The 15,095-nt window shown below is 34.2% G+C and overlaps 1 protein-coding gene across 2 annotated transcripts; it reads left to right on the top strand.

Annotated features, from left to right (window-relative positions):
• The first annotated feature begins 1,921 nt into the window (after window positions 1-1,921).
• On the top strand, window positions 1,922-13,438 carry LOC131167586 (transmembrane emp24 domain-containing protein p24beta2-like). 2 transcript variants are annotated; one of them, XM_058126387.1, is made up of 12 exons: window positions 1,922-2,300; window positions 3,087-3,405; window positions 3,827-3,967; window positions 4,101-4,232; window positions 4,372-4,584; window positions 4,698-4,922; window positions 5,072-5,419; window positions 5,574-6,068; window positions 8,167-8,376; window positions 12,060-12,246; window positions 12,347-12,454; window positions 13,195-13,438. In XM_058126387.1, exons 1-12 carry the CDS (start codon window positions 1,948-1,950, stop codon window positions 13,326-13,328), a joined length of 2,865 nt encoding a protein of 954 aa, XP_057982370.1. In that variant the 5' UTR covers window positions 1,922-1,947; the 3' UTR covers window positions 13,329-13,438. The 2 variants fall into 2 exon arrangements, with proteins under 2 accessions (XP_057982370.1, XP_057982367.1); XM_058126384.1 differs by lacking the exons at window positions 1,922-2,300; window positions 3,087-3,405; window positions 3,827-3,967; ... (3 more) ...; window positions 5,072-5,419; window positions 5,574-6,068 and adding an exon at window positions 6,974-7,350.
• Window positions 13,439-15,095: the final 1,657 nt, after the last annotated feature.

Below are 15,095 nucleotides of genomic sequence, written 5' to 3'. Positions count from 1 at the left end.
TCTCCAGGCTCACAAACACCACTTTAATTAATGCATAATAATAATAATAATAATAATAATAATAATCTAAAATCCAATTTCCATATGCCAGAATATTCAAAAAAACGTGTATATAATTCTTATGATCTCATATTATAATTTAATTGGTTAAATTATAAAAATTTCTGACATAATTTATTTTTCTTACTTTAACCTTGGAGTGGTGCCTAGGAAGCTCAAACCTAAAATCTGCTCCGATTAATTTGGTAAGGATAGAAGCCAAGACCTCGGTGGTATTTGTTTTTCAATTTGGCTTACGGATGAAGAAATAATCTAGAGAGAGTGAGAGAGCATGAGAAGAGAGAAAGCGTAGGGGGTGGGTGAGCTCTTTGTGATGCTTTAGGAAGCTTAATTGTTAAGCTTCCATACATACATACATACATACATATATATATATATAATTAATTAATTATTATTTTTTTCGGATTACTACAATATACCTTGATAACTTGATTGATCATGAGACTTCTAGAGCAGAGGCTTCAGGCGATGTATTGCTTCTATTATTAATTATACAATTGGAGTAAAATAGCCATTCTTGTAATAGATAAAATAAGAAAAAGATAATTAGCTTGAATTGTTTTTGTTTATGACATTGTATCCTTATAATCATAAATGGGTACTAAAAATTTTTCGTTATAACACACATACACATAATTTTTGCTATGTTCGTTTTATTTATATAACAATGAAAATTAAATTTTTTTATATTAAGCTTTATAAGAATATTACATTATCATCTTGAATTCTATATTGTTAAAAACTCTTGAAGTGCAACACCTTAATTGTTAGAGTCAAACTTTAAATTTCATAATAAAAAAATTAAATTTACAACACATGATTATAAAATATTTAATATAGAGTAATTGTTGAAAGTTTCAAATCATGCAGGATTCAATGTGTGGATGTTAAGTAGTGGGACACATAAATGAAGTTAACACTATTTAGTATATAATTAAATGAGGAAAAGAAGTTCAAACTCACGATTGGGTGGTTCATGATTTGATGGATAGCCTCTCTTAAGTTAACTAGTTAATCCTGCCGTTGGTCTCTAATTTTATTTATTTTATTTTTATTTTTTGTTGTTTGTGAGAATCATTTTGAGCCAAATCTTATATAAATTAAAATTAATAATAATAATAATTATTATTATTATTATGTATCAAATAATAATTCAACACGGAGAAGTAGACTTGATGGCTTGTTTAGTTATTTTTATATTTAAAAATTATGCTAAAAATTGCTATATTATTTTTCAATATTCGTGTAGAAAAAAAAAATTTGTTTAAGACCTAATTGATCATTGTCATCGGTGGCAATGTGCTAAGGGTGAACAACGTTCGACGTGCCTCTTTTTATACCTTCAAATTCTTTCCACGATCTCTTACTCTAATAATTAAAATGTCCCTTTATAAATACTTTTTATCTTAAAAAAAACATTGGATCTCATATTGTGTTTCTTTTTTTTTTATTGAGATATTTTCTTTGGTATAAAACTATGGTTAGAGGATTTTATCTAAGGCTACAAACGAATCAGCCCACTCAGGAACTCAATTCAGTAAGAACTCGCCCGTACTTATTTATTATCTAAATGAGCAAGTCCTAAATTCAATTTTTAGCTTTGATTTGTAAGTGTGAACATGATTGGGTTTGGCTCATTTATCCATTTAAAATAAAATACAAGACTTTGAATTCATCAAATATAATAAGTCTTTACAGTAGGATGTCTAACAACCAAACAAAATTGCATTGGTGCTGTATTAAGCCTTCCCCATGAAATAATCCTATGTACCTATTGACTTTAGACAACATTATTTTTAATATATTTTTAAATGGAATAGTTCATCATCATGAGTCCTTTTTAATAGTGCATTCATTTGAGAGAGAGAGAGGGAGAGAGAGAGAGAGATGGTGAGTAGAAGTAATGATAGTAATGGAGGGGATGAGGGGGCGGAGGAGGAAGAGCTTCGTCCACTGTTTGAGACGAGGAGGGTGAAGGGAGGAGGGAGATACAGGGCGTTTGCGGCCACCGTGTGGGCCGGAATATGCCTGATATGGGTTTACAGAGCCACCCATCGGCCGCCGTCTGCGGCGGATGCAGCCGGCGGGGATGGTGGTGCTATTGGTGGCATGTGGGGATATTGGGGTTGGGTGGGGCTGTTGGGATCCGAGATGTGGTTCGGTCTCTACTGGATCCTGACCCAAGCCGCCCGCTGGACCCGCCTCTCTCGCGCCACCTTCCCCCGTCGCCTCTCTCTCAGGCATGTCCTCTCTCTCTCTCTAAAAAGTTCATTTAAAAAAAAACTGTATGAAATGAAACATGTAATATTTGCAATGCAATAATTTGGTTATGTAGAGAAATTCAAGCTCACACTATTAAGATATATGTTGTCTGGATTTTGATTTAGATTTGTATGAATTTAGGAAAAAAAATCTATCCACATAAATTTAAATTTAAAAATACGCTCCAAACATAATGTAAATGAAAATAAGAGATATTGTTAGGTGTGGATGCTAATCATGTGAGTTCCACTCCACTCGCAAGCTTACAAAGAAATACCTAGTAATGATTTTGAGACACATGATTTGACAATCGTAAGATGTCGTGAGGTATTATCATGTTTCATGTTTGGCCCTCACAACATTTCAATGGACCAAACATTAATATTACAGCTTGTGATCGGTGAGTTTTAAATCCCATATGGAGGAACAATTCATCTGAGTTAAAGGAGTGAATTTGTAAAAAGGGATTTTTTTCTCCTGCACAATCATGTAGTTTTGCATCGATTATGCCTTTCAGCATTCATTACTAGCAGAACTCATCATTTTGGGCTTCAACATCGTCCATCTTTGTCAATAAATAAAGAAGATTACACTACACAACATACAAATATTGATATCAGCTTGAAGCCACAATTGATTTTTGCAGTGAGGAAGATTCAAAACATAGTAAAAAAGCAATAGAAAGAAATTAAGAGTATAAGGACTTGAAGCAGGGTTCATTGTTTTAAGAAAATACTTTGATGGAAGCTCCCTGGCCTAAACAGGTATGAGGATGAATTGCCAACAGTGGACATATTTGTGTGCACAGCAGACCCAGAAATCGAGCCACCAATGATGGTGATCAACACTGTTTTGTCAGTGATGGCGTATGACTACCCGCCGGAGAAGCTCAGCGTGTATCTCTCCGACGATGGAGGGTCCAATATTACTTTCTATGCTCTCTTGGAGGCCTCTAGCTTCTCCAAGCACTGGATACCTTACTGCAGGAAATTCAAGGTGGAACCAAGGTCCCCAGCTGCTCATTTTGCATCCATCTCTGACCACTGTGATACCAATCAAGCTAAGGATTTAGTCTCTATCAAGGTAAACTCAATCTCTTATCGAATTTGTTCATTCACTTGAAAAAACAAAAAAAAGATATCTATCTTCCCTGATCAAATTTGCTGCAAGCTAGCTGACCCCTCCACCTCCACAAATGTAACTTGGCCAATCTTCTATTGTTCTTTGAGCAGCCCAAGTTTTGATTTGTTTTGTTTTTGATTTCTTTTGTGTTGTGCTGTTTTTTCTTTTTAAATCATAACTGACCTAAAGGAAAACAAGTTTAGGAAAGAGCATTCACTTCTGGTCACATTTCCATGGTGGGGTAGATTAGCTCAAGCAATTTCACTGGCATAAAAGGAAGGAGAAATTTTTGGTGCTAAGTCGATTTTGTTTAGTTAAATCCTTTGTTACTGAAGAAATCTTCAACTGCTTCCTTTTTTTTTGTCTGAAATTTATGTTAAAGAAATTATATGAAGACATGGAGAATCGAATTGAAACTTCAGCCAAGCTAGGTCGAATTTCCGAAGAAGTACGGTCAAAGCACAGAGGATTTTCCCAGTGGGATTCATTTTCCTCTCGAAGTGATCATGATACCATTCTTCAAGTATTTCTCACTCACCTCTTATTCGCAAGATGCAAAATTGTTTCTCTTTTTTCCTCCATAAACAGGAACTTTGAACTTGCAGGCAACATACATTGGTAAAACAGTTTTATGATTGTTTTTTTCTTCTTTCCAGTTTATAATTGATGGGAGAGACCCTGAGGCAACAGATACCCAAGGCCGCACATTGCCTACTTTGGTATACTTAGCACGAGAGAAGAGACCCCAACATCCCCATAACTATAAAGCTGGAGCAATGAATGCATTGGTAGAGTCCTCCATGGAACACCTATGCATACAAAAACTAACAAAGTTCATAAAGACAATGCTTTGTTTTTCAGTAAATAGCACCCGTTTTGGGCTGGATATACATAAATTTTGTGAATTTTTTGTGTTATTTTTCCCAGATAAGGGTGTCATCGCAGATCAGCAATGGGCAGATTATTCTTAATGTAGATTGCGATATGTACTCGAACAATTCACAGTCCGTGCGAGATGCCCTTTGTTTTTTGATGGATGAAGGAAAGGGTCATGAGATTGCCTTTGTGCAGTTCCCACAAAATTTTGAGAACATCACTAAGAATGATATTTATAGCAACTCATTAAGGGTAATCGCTGAGGTGCGTAGATATAAAAAATGAAGATAATTCATTGTATGATTTCCTTTTCTTTATTAAAACTGTCCTGCTTTGCTTTCATTTGGCTCAATAATTTGGAATGCTACATAATGAAGGTAGACTTTCATGGTTTGGATGGTATTGGAGGTCCTCTATATGTTGGAACTGGCTGCTTTCACAGAAGAGATGTTCTGTGTGGGTTGCAGTTCAATGGGGAAAAGAGGGACAAATGGAACAAAGCAAACACTTGGAAGGTAAAAGCAAGCGCAAGTGAATTAGAAGAAAGCCTAAAGTGTCTTGCAAGCTGTACATATGAGAGAAACACTCAATGGGGAAATGAGGTCTCTCTCTCTCTCTCTCTTTCTATATATATATATATTACCCTATGTTTGATACACTAGAATGGAATGAAAAAATTGCATTCCATTCTTGCCTACCAAACAAATGCTTTGGTGTCTGTGTGAGAGTTTTTGAATGGTTTGATTTGCAGATAGGATTGAAGTATGGGTGTCCCGTGGAAGATGTGATAACCGGCTTGTTCATTCAATGCCAAGGATGGAAATCAGTCTATTTTAATCCAGAGAGGGAGGGTTTCTTAGGTGTTGCTGCAACCACACTAGCTCAGACTCTTGTTCAGCATAAGAGATGGTCCGAAGGCGATCTTCAGATTTTTCTTTCCAAGTACAATCCCGTATGCTTCGGGCACGGAAGGATTAGCCCATTGCTCCAAATGGGATACTGCACCTACTGCTTCTGGGCTCTTAACTGCTTTCCCACTTTGTACTACTCCACCATCCCTTCCCTTTATCTCCTCAAAGGAATTCCTCTATTCCCAGAGGCATGTTCCTTCTTTGCTTCCCATCTTCTAGCTCCTTACATAATTTTTAAAAGCATTTTATATTTCAATTGAGTTTGAAAGTTGTCCCAAATATTTTTTTATCCCTTTGTGAGTCTTCCACACTATTGTGACCAAAACTAGTTCTTTGATGCAGGTTTCAAGCCCATGGTTCCTGCCATTTGCATATGTCATAGTCTCAAGCTATGGTTACAGCTTGGTTGAGTTCCTTTGGTCCGGGGGCACGATCCTCGGATGGTGGAATGATCAAAGGATATGGCTATACAAGAGAACAAGCTCCTATCTTTTCGCCTGCATTGATACCGTTTTGATGCTCTTGGGGTTTTCCAATTCTGAGTTTATAATCTCAGCAAAGGTGGCTGAGGAAGACATCTTGTGGCGATACGAGAGAGAGATAATGGAGTTTGGAATCCCTTCCCCTATGTTTACCGTCTTGGCAACACTTGCATTGCTTAATCTGTTCTGCCTTCTTGGGGTGGTGAAGAAAGTGGTCATGGATGGGGGAATTGCAGTTTATGGAACAATGGTTTTGCAAATTCTCCTATGTGGGTTTCTAGTTCTCATCAACTTGCCATTGTATCAAGGTCTTTTCTTTAGGAAAGACAAGGGGAAGATGCCACCCTCGATCGCAGTTAAATCGGTCGTTTTCGCGCTTGTTGTCTGTACTAGCTTTGCATTCTTGTATTAAATTGTGTTGCAGTTTCCAGTTACAAAACTTTGGCATTTTTCAAGTGATGTGGAAATAAGGATTCCAAGTTTCAACTACGGAAAAGGCTTCATTTCGAACTTTAGAAAATGAGGAGGGAAATAGGAAATAAATTATTTATTTTCAGTCATAAAACCAAGCATTAAGGATTGTAATTTTTTTAAAGAAAAAAACAAATTCTCACAATGATTAATTGAATTTTATTCAAATTCTCATAAATTCAAACCTATGGTTTGATCTTTACGCTAACAAAAATTTCTTTCTATAAACTTTTTTGAATTGTTCGGAACAGAAAATTGGAATGGAATAGAACAAAAATTATTTATAATTTTATATACTTGTCATCTAATTTTTCATTTCATTCCATCTTCACTCTATTCCTTTCCAACATGCCAAACATTGAGCTTGAGCCTTAATATAATTACAAGGTAGGCCATTTAGAAGGGAATATGAGGATATGAATCTCATTATCTATTGCTTGAATAATAATAATAATAATAATAGAGTGAGATAATTATTTTTCAACTTAAAAAAAGAAAAAATCAAGATAGTATGATCAGCATTATAAAAATTTTCTTTTTAATTAGTGTCATCCTATATTTTTCGATTAAAAGTTATATCAGAAATGGATTATACGAAAAATTGCTCATCTCAAATAATATTCTCAAGTTGATATTATAGCTTATTCAAACTGGACTTGATTTGAAATTTTTGAAATTTCATCTAAACTCAAATTCAATTGATTTTAAAATTTTTAGAATCAAATTAATAGTAAATTAATGAATAGTGATGTATAAAATATATAATAAGGTATATAATTTCAGAAAGCTGAGATTAGCCTTTTTTCAAATAGTCAAGATCTCTTTCCATGGCACAGCAAGCAATGAATCATCGTCTCACGTTCTGGTACAAGTGGCTCCCACAACTCTCTCCAATGGGAGGAGTCCTACCTGTACAATAAGACTGATGTGGCCGAATACTATTGGTTCATCCTAAAACCTACACGTATGCTCCAAAGCTTCACCTGCACCTGAAGCACAGAGAATCAAAACCCCAAAGTACAACTCCGGCGTAACTCAACTCAACCCAACCTCGAAACCTCGACAGAATCGCACGGCCCGTGTCGTTTTAATCTTTCGACTTTCAAGTTTGAAGTTTCGATTGTCAAAGAAGAACACAATCTGTCTGAACTCTTCAAGTTTGGGAGGTAGATTTTCTTTTCCTCAATCTCTCCTACTTCAATCTTCGTAGAGATTGTGTTTATTCTTCCTTTTTCAGTTCTGCACTCATTGATTGATCCAATTCCTGAAGTGGATTCTGTTTCCTGGGAATTCAAATTCCCATATACGAATCATGATTCTCCTTCAGTTATTCTCCCGATCACTATCTGCGCATCATCGTTCTGTTTCTTTTTGTTGTTTAACTGATTTTGGGTTGTGGGTCGCGTAAAACCCTTGAATTGCTTTTCCTTCATACAGGGGAAATTTTATTTTTGCTCTGTTTGTTTCGACGGAAAGTAGTTTTTGGAGAAAAAAAGTTCAAATTGTGTTAAATGACCGTGAAAAAAAAATCCCCATTTAGTAAATTCATTCAGTTTTTGGGGCAAAAGTCACCCATCTCATTTTGGTTTCAGTTATCTTTTTCTTGATAAAAATTTTGCACAAGTCTGAATTTATTGGATTTACGGAGCTCAGATTGTTCTGCACCATCCTTTTAGTTCAGTGACGACTGTGTGTGTTGTGTGTGTGTGTATCGATTAGTCAACTCCTAGCTTGTCTTTGGGAGCATAAATTTAGGGTTCTGGATTTAAAGTTGTGTGTTTTTGGACCAAAATGGATACAATTTTGTACTGTGTTTTCTCTAAGTCCACTCAAATCCATGTTCAAGGTCCCAATTCTGAACTCCCAAACATGGGGTTAGGGTTTTCTTGTTTTTGTTATGGTTTTTTCTTTTGTATGCTCATAGATTTTATGTATTGCCATAATATTATCTAACATTGAATTCATGTGTTTTTGATGTACAGATGGGGTTTTGGTCACCCAGATTTGCTTTTCTTGCATTGCTTGTGGTAGTATCGAGCCTGCATGTAGTATTTGGGATTAGATTTGCAATAGATAGGGAAGAGTGCTTCTCCCATAATGTCGAGTACGAAGGTGATACAATACACGTTTCATTTGTTGTGATTAAGGATGATTCCTGGCGGCATTATAGTGAAAACGGTGTTGATCTTATCGTAAGTCTTCTTATCATTGTAATGTTTAGTTTGCTTAGTTAAGTTTCTTAGCATTTTATTGGCTTTACCTTTGTTTGTTTGTTTATTTTTTGTTCCAGCGTTAAATGTGTAATGCTACTTTGCCATTGCATGATCAGATTCTTATCAATTTAACAGCTGTTTTTTAGACTAGGGTGTCTTGTAGAGCATTGAATTAAGTTTATTTTTGCATCTATATGGTAAAGGTTCAGTTGAGATTTTTAGTGGGGTTTCGGGAAATGCAAGGGCTTGCTTGAATTGGCGAGGACTCAATATGATTTTGCTGGTTTAAATTTTCCTATGAAAAAATATCGTGCCTGATTTTGGTTATGTCTAAACTAAAAAGTGAAATTCTTGACAATTCCCAAAAATTCTTAATCTTTGTTTAGGAAAATTCAGGTCAATTGCTTCTTAAAACATAATTATCTCGGTTCTTGAAAACTATATGTATCTTTTTCTATCTGATCCCTTAAGTTTGGATCTTTCCATCACTATTTCCTTGTGCATTTTGCCAACATGTCATGTAGATAGACCTTCTGTGCGGTCACAGTACGCTCCTCTTACAGAGGGGTTCTATAATGTTTTTTTTGCCTCAATTTTCTTCCTTTGATGCTGATGGACGTTTCCAGCATTGACATTTAGAAACGATTTAAATGTAGCATAGTAGGTATCTAATCAGAAAGAAAGAGAAACATTGCCAACAGTTCCCTCCTAGAAGCTTATCTTCAGGGTACTTACATTGAGCATTGGCCACACAAGTTCTGAGGTAAAATTTAAGACTGAAATGATTGTTGAGGGAAGGAAAGAGAGTCGAGAGACAGATTATTGCTGGTACAATCGAATAGAAGCTAATTAATAAACTGTATGAAATGGATACTACTAAGATATTGTATGTGTAATTTGTTGAATTTCTGCTCTATAAATATTTTTCTACTTTGAATCTCTTTATGCTTTTTCAAATTTCTATTTAAAATGAAAATTTCACGCGTGGGCAATTTAGTAAATATAATCCTATCCATGACAAACAAATAACTATGCATATTCTCCTTAATTTTTGCACACTTTCTTACTCTTAGCTATCAAAGCTGTGGAGCAAGCATGATGCGCATGCTCATGGCAAGTCTTAGGAAAGGAAAGCATCCTACTAAGAGTTAAGCAGGTATGGATGGTTAGAAAGGAAATCATTGAGTGGAGATGAACGCCAAAAGGAGGGGTTGAGAAAGTCATAGTTTATACTGTTCAGAATGATGCTAGCATGCAGGGAGATGCGGGAGAAAAACATAATTCTAAAGGTGATGGAGTATTATCACGCCAACAAATATAGAGAAGTGGATTCTAGGCCTTCTTATGAGCAGATTCTGTTGGAAAATTTTGCAGATGACTGGTATGCTCAGGATTATTAGAAAAATGGGTTCGAAGCTAGTTGTTCCCACTGGGGAGGTAATTAGATTGGTAAACTTGGAGGAGGCTCACACAAGGAATAAAATTTTGGAGGTGTTTCTTCCCTCTCTTTCTTAATTTCATTGTTCTTACGTCTTAAAATTTTCTTTTTTTAAAAAAAAAAATTCTAAGAACTTCTAGCTTGCAATGCATTTAGAAAGAGTGGTGATGGATGAAAGTCATCTTCCTTTTCTTTTTTTAGGATAGACAACTGCTCCAGTTCTTCCCCACTCACTCTCTCCTCCTCTTCTTCCTCCTCCTCCTCCTTTCTCCTTTCACCAAACGAAAGAAGTATCCACCAACAAAAAGGAAAAAAAATTGAAGATTGCATTGATATTTTGAATTTAGAAGTTTTGCAGATTGGAACAAGGGCAGAAGTTGGGTTTTTAGGTCAATATTTGGCCTGCTTTATCATTTTTAAGCAAAGTTGTTAGAATCTTATGATTCACAATTTGATTCATGTGATTCGTATCAGTTCCACACCAAATCGATCGAATTACTAGAGAATCTTAAATCAACTGAATCTTTGTCGAATCTATCGATTCACCTCGTGAATCTATCGAATTGATGAGAATCTATCAATTCACACAATTCTGGACCTATCATATCTTGACAAACCCAACTAGTTTGAAACCCCCAAAGCAGCATTTCTTTCTTTTTTGTCGTTCATATTTTACATGATCACCTTCCATTCCTTGTTTACCTTAGTTTTGTGCTTAGAAAAGGAGAAAATTGAACTTTGGGTCTCATGTCACCTTCACAAAACCATTCTTTACTTCGGGGCTATAGTGCTCTACCATTGAGAAGAAGGGGCTGAACACTCACCGGCTAGGGTGGTGCTCATGTTTTGTTGTGTTGTTAAGACTTAAAAATTAGTTCTTTTGGTAGTTTGTTAAATTATTATCATTTTTTCAAGGTTAATTGTTTTTTTATTTCTTTTTAACCCAATAAAGAATATGCATGAAATTATATTTTTCCAATTGTTGATAAACACCGAAAGTTCAATTTTTTTACAAGTTTTTCTTGATTCCTTCCCTTAAACAGCGTAAAATTCACTGTTTTGTTAATATTTCCTAACTCATCCTCTTTACTTTTTCATTTGTTTAGGGAAAGCATACTCATGAAATATGATTTTGTCATTTAGAATTGGTTTTGGAAAATTTACCAGATCTTACGATTTGATTCATTTCTCGATTCTTGACTCCCGAAATTAGAATTTTGTGTCACGATTCGAATCTCCATTTGACAACTATGTTTTTAAGGCATTGTTACAAGCAACTGAGTATCACTACCCCCTTAATCTGTGCAATTTCTCTTACCTGGATGCTGCTTTCAAATCTTAAAACAGTAGTCGAAGTTTATTTTTTCTATCGTAGTTTTGTTGTGTCAAAACAGGACTTGCTGTTTCTTAGGCCTGGTTAGAATTGAGGGCTGAGAAAGGTCAATCAATATTGGCCTGGGATGTCTGACTTGCGTGTGTGGGAAGACTGATTTTAAAAGACATTTTCAACGTAGTGCTAATGATATATTGAACTGAATCAACTTTAAGGTGATAAGGTCATGGGGTGATTATTTGTTTAGGTTTCAAATGCAAATGAAGTAGCTATTGCCTTCTATTTATTTTCTTCAACATTGTGCAGAAACAGTGATGAAACTTCCTTTTGAAACTTGTATGAAATAGAAATATAGGTATCTAGGACCCTTTGAATAGGGTTGCGCTTTAATCTGTTGATTGATTAAATCATTTATTTATATATGTACAAATTTCTTGATCCCTGGTTGAAGGAAGTTTTTATGTGAAGAGGCTTGGAATAGGTTGTGAGAAATGGTTTGCAAGAACATTGATGAGTAGAAAACTAATAAATGTTGAAAGTGCTAGCACACTCCTGAAGCCAATCAATTCATGTTCCCATTGAGCTTATTTGTTTGACAGTTATTGTTTGAAATATCACTATATTCATTTTCTTTAGGAAGTGTTTTTTTATGCTTGTCAAACACATTGCCGAGTTCCACAAAGAAAAAATTGTCTTCATTTTTTTTATTTTCCTTCTCATCCTGTGTTCAAATTAGTTGTAAAGAAAATTCTGCTACAGTTAGTGCTGGCCAAATCATGTTCCTGGGAAAAGTATCGCACTCATAAACTCGGTATAGTTTAGAATCAGATTCCTGCTTCTTTTTTCCTTGTAGAATTCTCATGTAATTTTGCACCATGTTAAAATTGTCAGGTGAAGGGACCTTCTGGCGAACAAATTCATGATTCCCGTGACAAGACAAGTGAGATGTTCGAGTTTGTAGCTCATGAGAAAGGACTTCACCGGTTCTGCTTCACCAACAAGTCTCCTTATCATGAAACCTTGGATTTTGACGTACGTGTTGGCCATTTTGCATACTATGATGAGCATGCAAAAGACGGTAAGCAATGGCTCCGTGCCTCTATAACTTGCACGTAACTGTCAGTCCTCGGGGAAAAAGAGATTTTCTTACTCTTTAACTCTTGTGTGCATATCTGCAGAGCATTTGAAACCTTTGTTAGAACAAATATCAAAGTTAGAGGATGCTCTTTACAACATCCAGTTTGAACAGCATTGGCTGGAGGCTCAGACTGATCGGCAAGCAATAGGTATGTGATGAAACTTGCTACCCAGTACCTTCCATGCTAATTTTACTCCTGAATGCAGTCCTCCGTCACCCATACTCATAGAGCAGCCTCTTATGCCTTTTTGAACTTGACACTGCTGCTTCTCTGTCTTTTGGGGAGAGGAGTATAGAGAATAGAAGAGAAAAGAAATAGGTTTCCCTCCATTCCTCTTGCTCGGTTAAAATTGCAAGAGAGAAAGGAAGTCGAGAGAAAGGAAGGTAAACAAAGAGTCACATTTTTTCCCTTCCAAATTGGTGAGAAAATGAGATGAACTACTCGAAAGGACTTGGAACACTTAAAAAAGTGGTTGATGATAGTTGACTTCTATTTTCGTTTAGCATTTTTTTTTCCCCTATTTTTTGTTCTCTCATATAAGATTCTCTTCTACCATTCTTTCCAACCAAACGGACTGTGAAAGAATGCATTATTTACCTTAAATGTGCCAATTTGAGCTTTCTGTCTTAGGCTCAACTCTTACCAATCCACAAGTTGGTTGTGAGAAGTACCAACATAACAGCAAAATGACCTTACAATTCAAATGGTTCATCATTTTGATATTATGTTGGTACCTCGTGGGAAGAACCTCCCACATGACATGGGAAAATTTTGCTTTAATTTTCTGTGATGCAAGAAGGGATTTTCTATCTAAACACTTGTTAATGAGCTTGTTGAATTTGATCATTTTACAATCTAATGCTGTTCTTTCTATTCAAATGATGTAGTAAATGAGGCAATGGGCCGGAGAGCAATCCACAAAGCCCTCTTTGAATCTGCCGCCCTTGTTGGCGCCAGTGTTCTCCAGGTTTACCTTCTTCGCCGCTTGTTCGAGAGAAAGCTTGGGTTGTCAAGAGTGTAGCTTATTTTTTCCCATGGGGGGACTTAACTTTGTTATTATGAGGTAATTATCAACTGCAGAAATACAGCAGGAATATTTCTAAAATTAATTATAAATGGGTCTTTTTCAAATGGATTTCTTTGGTTTGTTGGTTAACCATGGACTGCGAAACGTTCAATTGTCATTTTTGGCTATTTGATTCTGAGCTTATACATGTTTTCTTACATGAAATTGATATTCAGCAAAAAGCTAGCTAATAATCAGACAACAAAAACATAACCCACATTTCTTTTAGTGCATGCCCGTCCTTTAGGCTTTGTCTCCATATAATACTAATCTTATACTCGGTATGTTGAAATAGAATGAATTGAATGAAACCAAATGAAAACTTATATGGTGAAAATATAAATTTGTAAAGATTCATATCATTTTATTCTATTCTATTTTGTGTAATAGATAATTATAGTTTCATGAAATAGGACTGAATATTTTTTAGCGAACAGATAAGAAAAATTTTATTAGCACAGGGACACCATCAAAGAAAGTCACAAAGGAAAAATAAGGGTAAGGGCCTGTTTGGTATGATTGTTAAAAATTAGAAAAATGAAAATCCGAAGTGAAAAACAAGTCAAAAACTGAAACTAAAAACAAGAATCAATATTTATAAAATAAATATAAATTAAAAAACTTAATTAAAAAATGCTTATTTTCATCTTTAAATCAAATAGTATTATAAAAATATGATTAAAAATAATAAAATTACAAAAATACACATTAAATCAGATTTATTATAATTATTTTACTTTCAAATTTTACTTTACAATAAAAATTTTATTAGATATTATAATTGAAAAATAATAAAGTAGTTTGTAATTGGTTTTATTAATATTTTTTGAAATTTATGTATATTTTTTTAATTATATTTAAATTCATATGATTATTTAATTTTAATTTTGATTTTAAAATGTATAAAATGAATAATTTAATCCTAAAAAGACTTTGCATATTAAAATTTATGACAACAAATTGTCAAAACAACTTAAACTCATAAAATTGGTTTTGAATTTTTTGACTAGTAGCAAAAAATCGACAATAAAAATAGAAAATTGACAACATAAATAAAAACATTTTTATAATTTATTTTTTTACTGTGGAGAACCTAAAAATAACTACGATACCAAATAAACCCTAAGTTTCTTAGAACTATGAGGATTAAACCATCCATAGATTATGTTATAATTCATAATAGAAAAAAAAAAATAAAAAATTGTTGTTTTGACATTGCAAGGGTTACATTTGATTATTAAAGTGGTATGGTACGGGAATTTGTGTCCAAAATAATTGTTTGTAAAGCAAAATTAATAACAGTTGATGACATATTTATAAGAAAATTGGAGCAAATACAAAATAGATGAAGAAAATTTATTTTAAAATTTCATTGTGAAAGATAGTTCTTATGAATAAACTCCGTTTCAAAAGTAAAATTTGAGAATAAATATTTAATAAATAATTTTTTTCAATTTCAATAATCAATTTTAAAATTTTTTGAACATAATAATTAGTGAACTTGGAACTTTTGAAAATAAAAAGCTAGCTTTTAGTTCTTTGCAAATATTAAAAAAATTTCATAACTATTACTTCTAAAATAACATAAAATTTTTATCATTTTAAACATTTTCGTGCACCGTAACTCTTTAATCCAACACAAAATAAATCATTTTTCATAAAAAAGACTAAATAATATTGACAACCTTGTGAATCAATTGAGTATTTCTTTTTTCATAAAAC

The sequence above is a fragment of the Malania oleifera genome, chromosome 1 (genome assembly GCF_029873635.1).
Source record: "Malania oleifera isolate guangnan ecotype guangnan chromosome 1, ASM2987363v1, whole genome shotgun sequence".
Taxonomy (NCBI): Eukaryota; Viridiplantae; Streptophyta; class Magnoliopsida; order Santalales; family Ximeniaceae; genus Malania; species Malania oleifera.
This window is presented reverse-complemented; position numbering and strand designations above follow the sequence as displayed.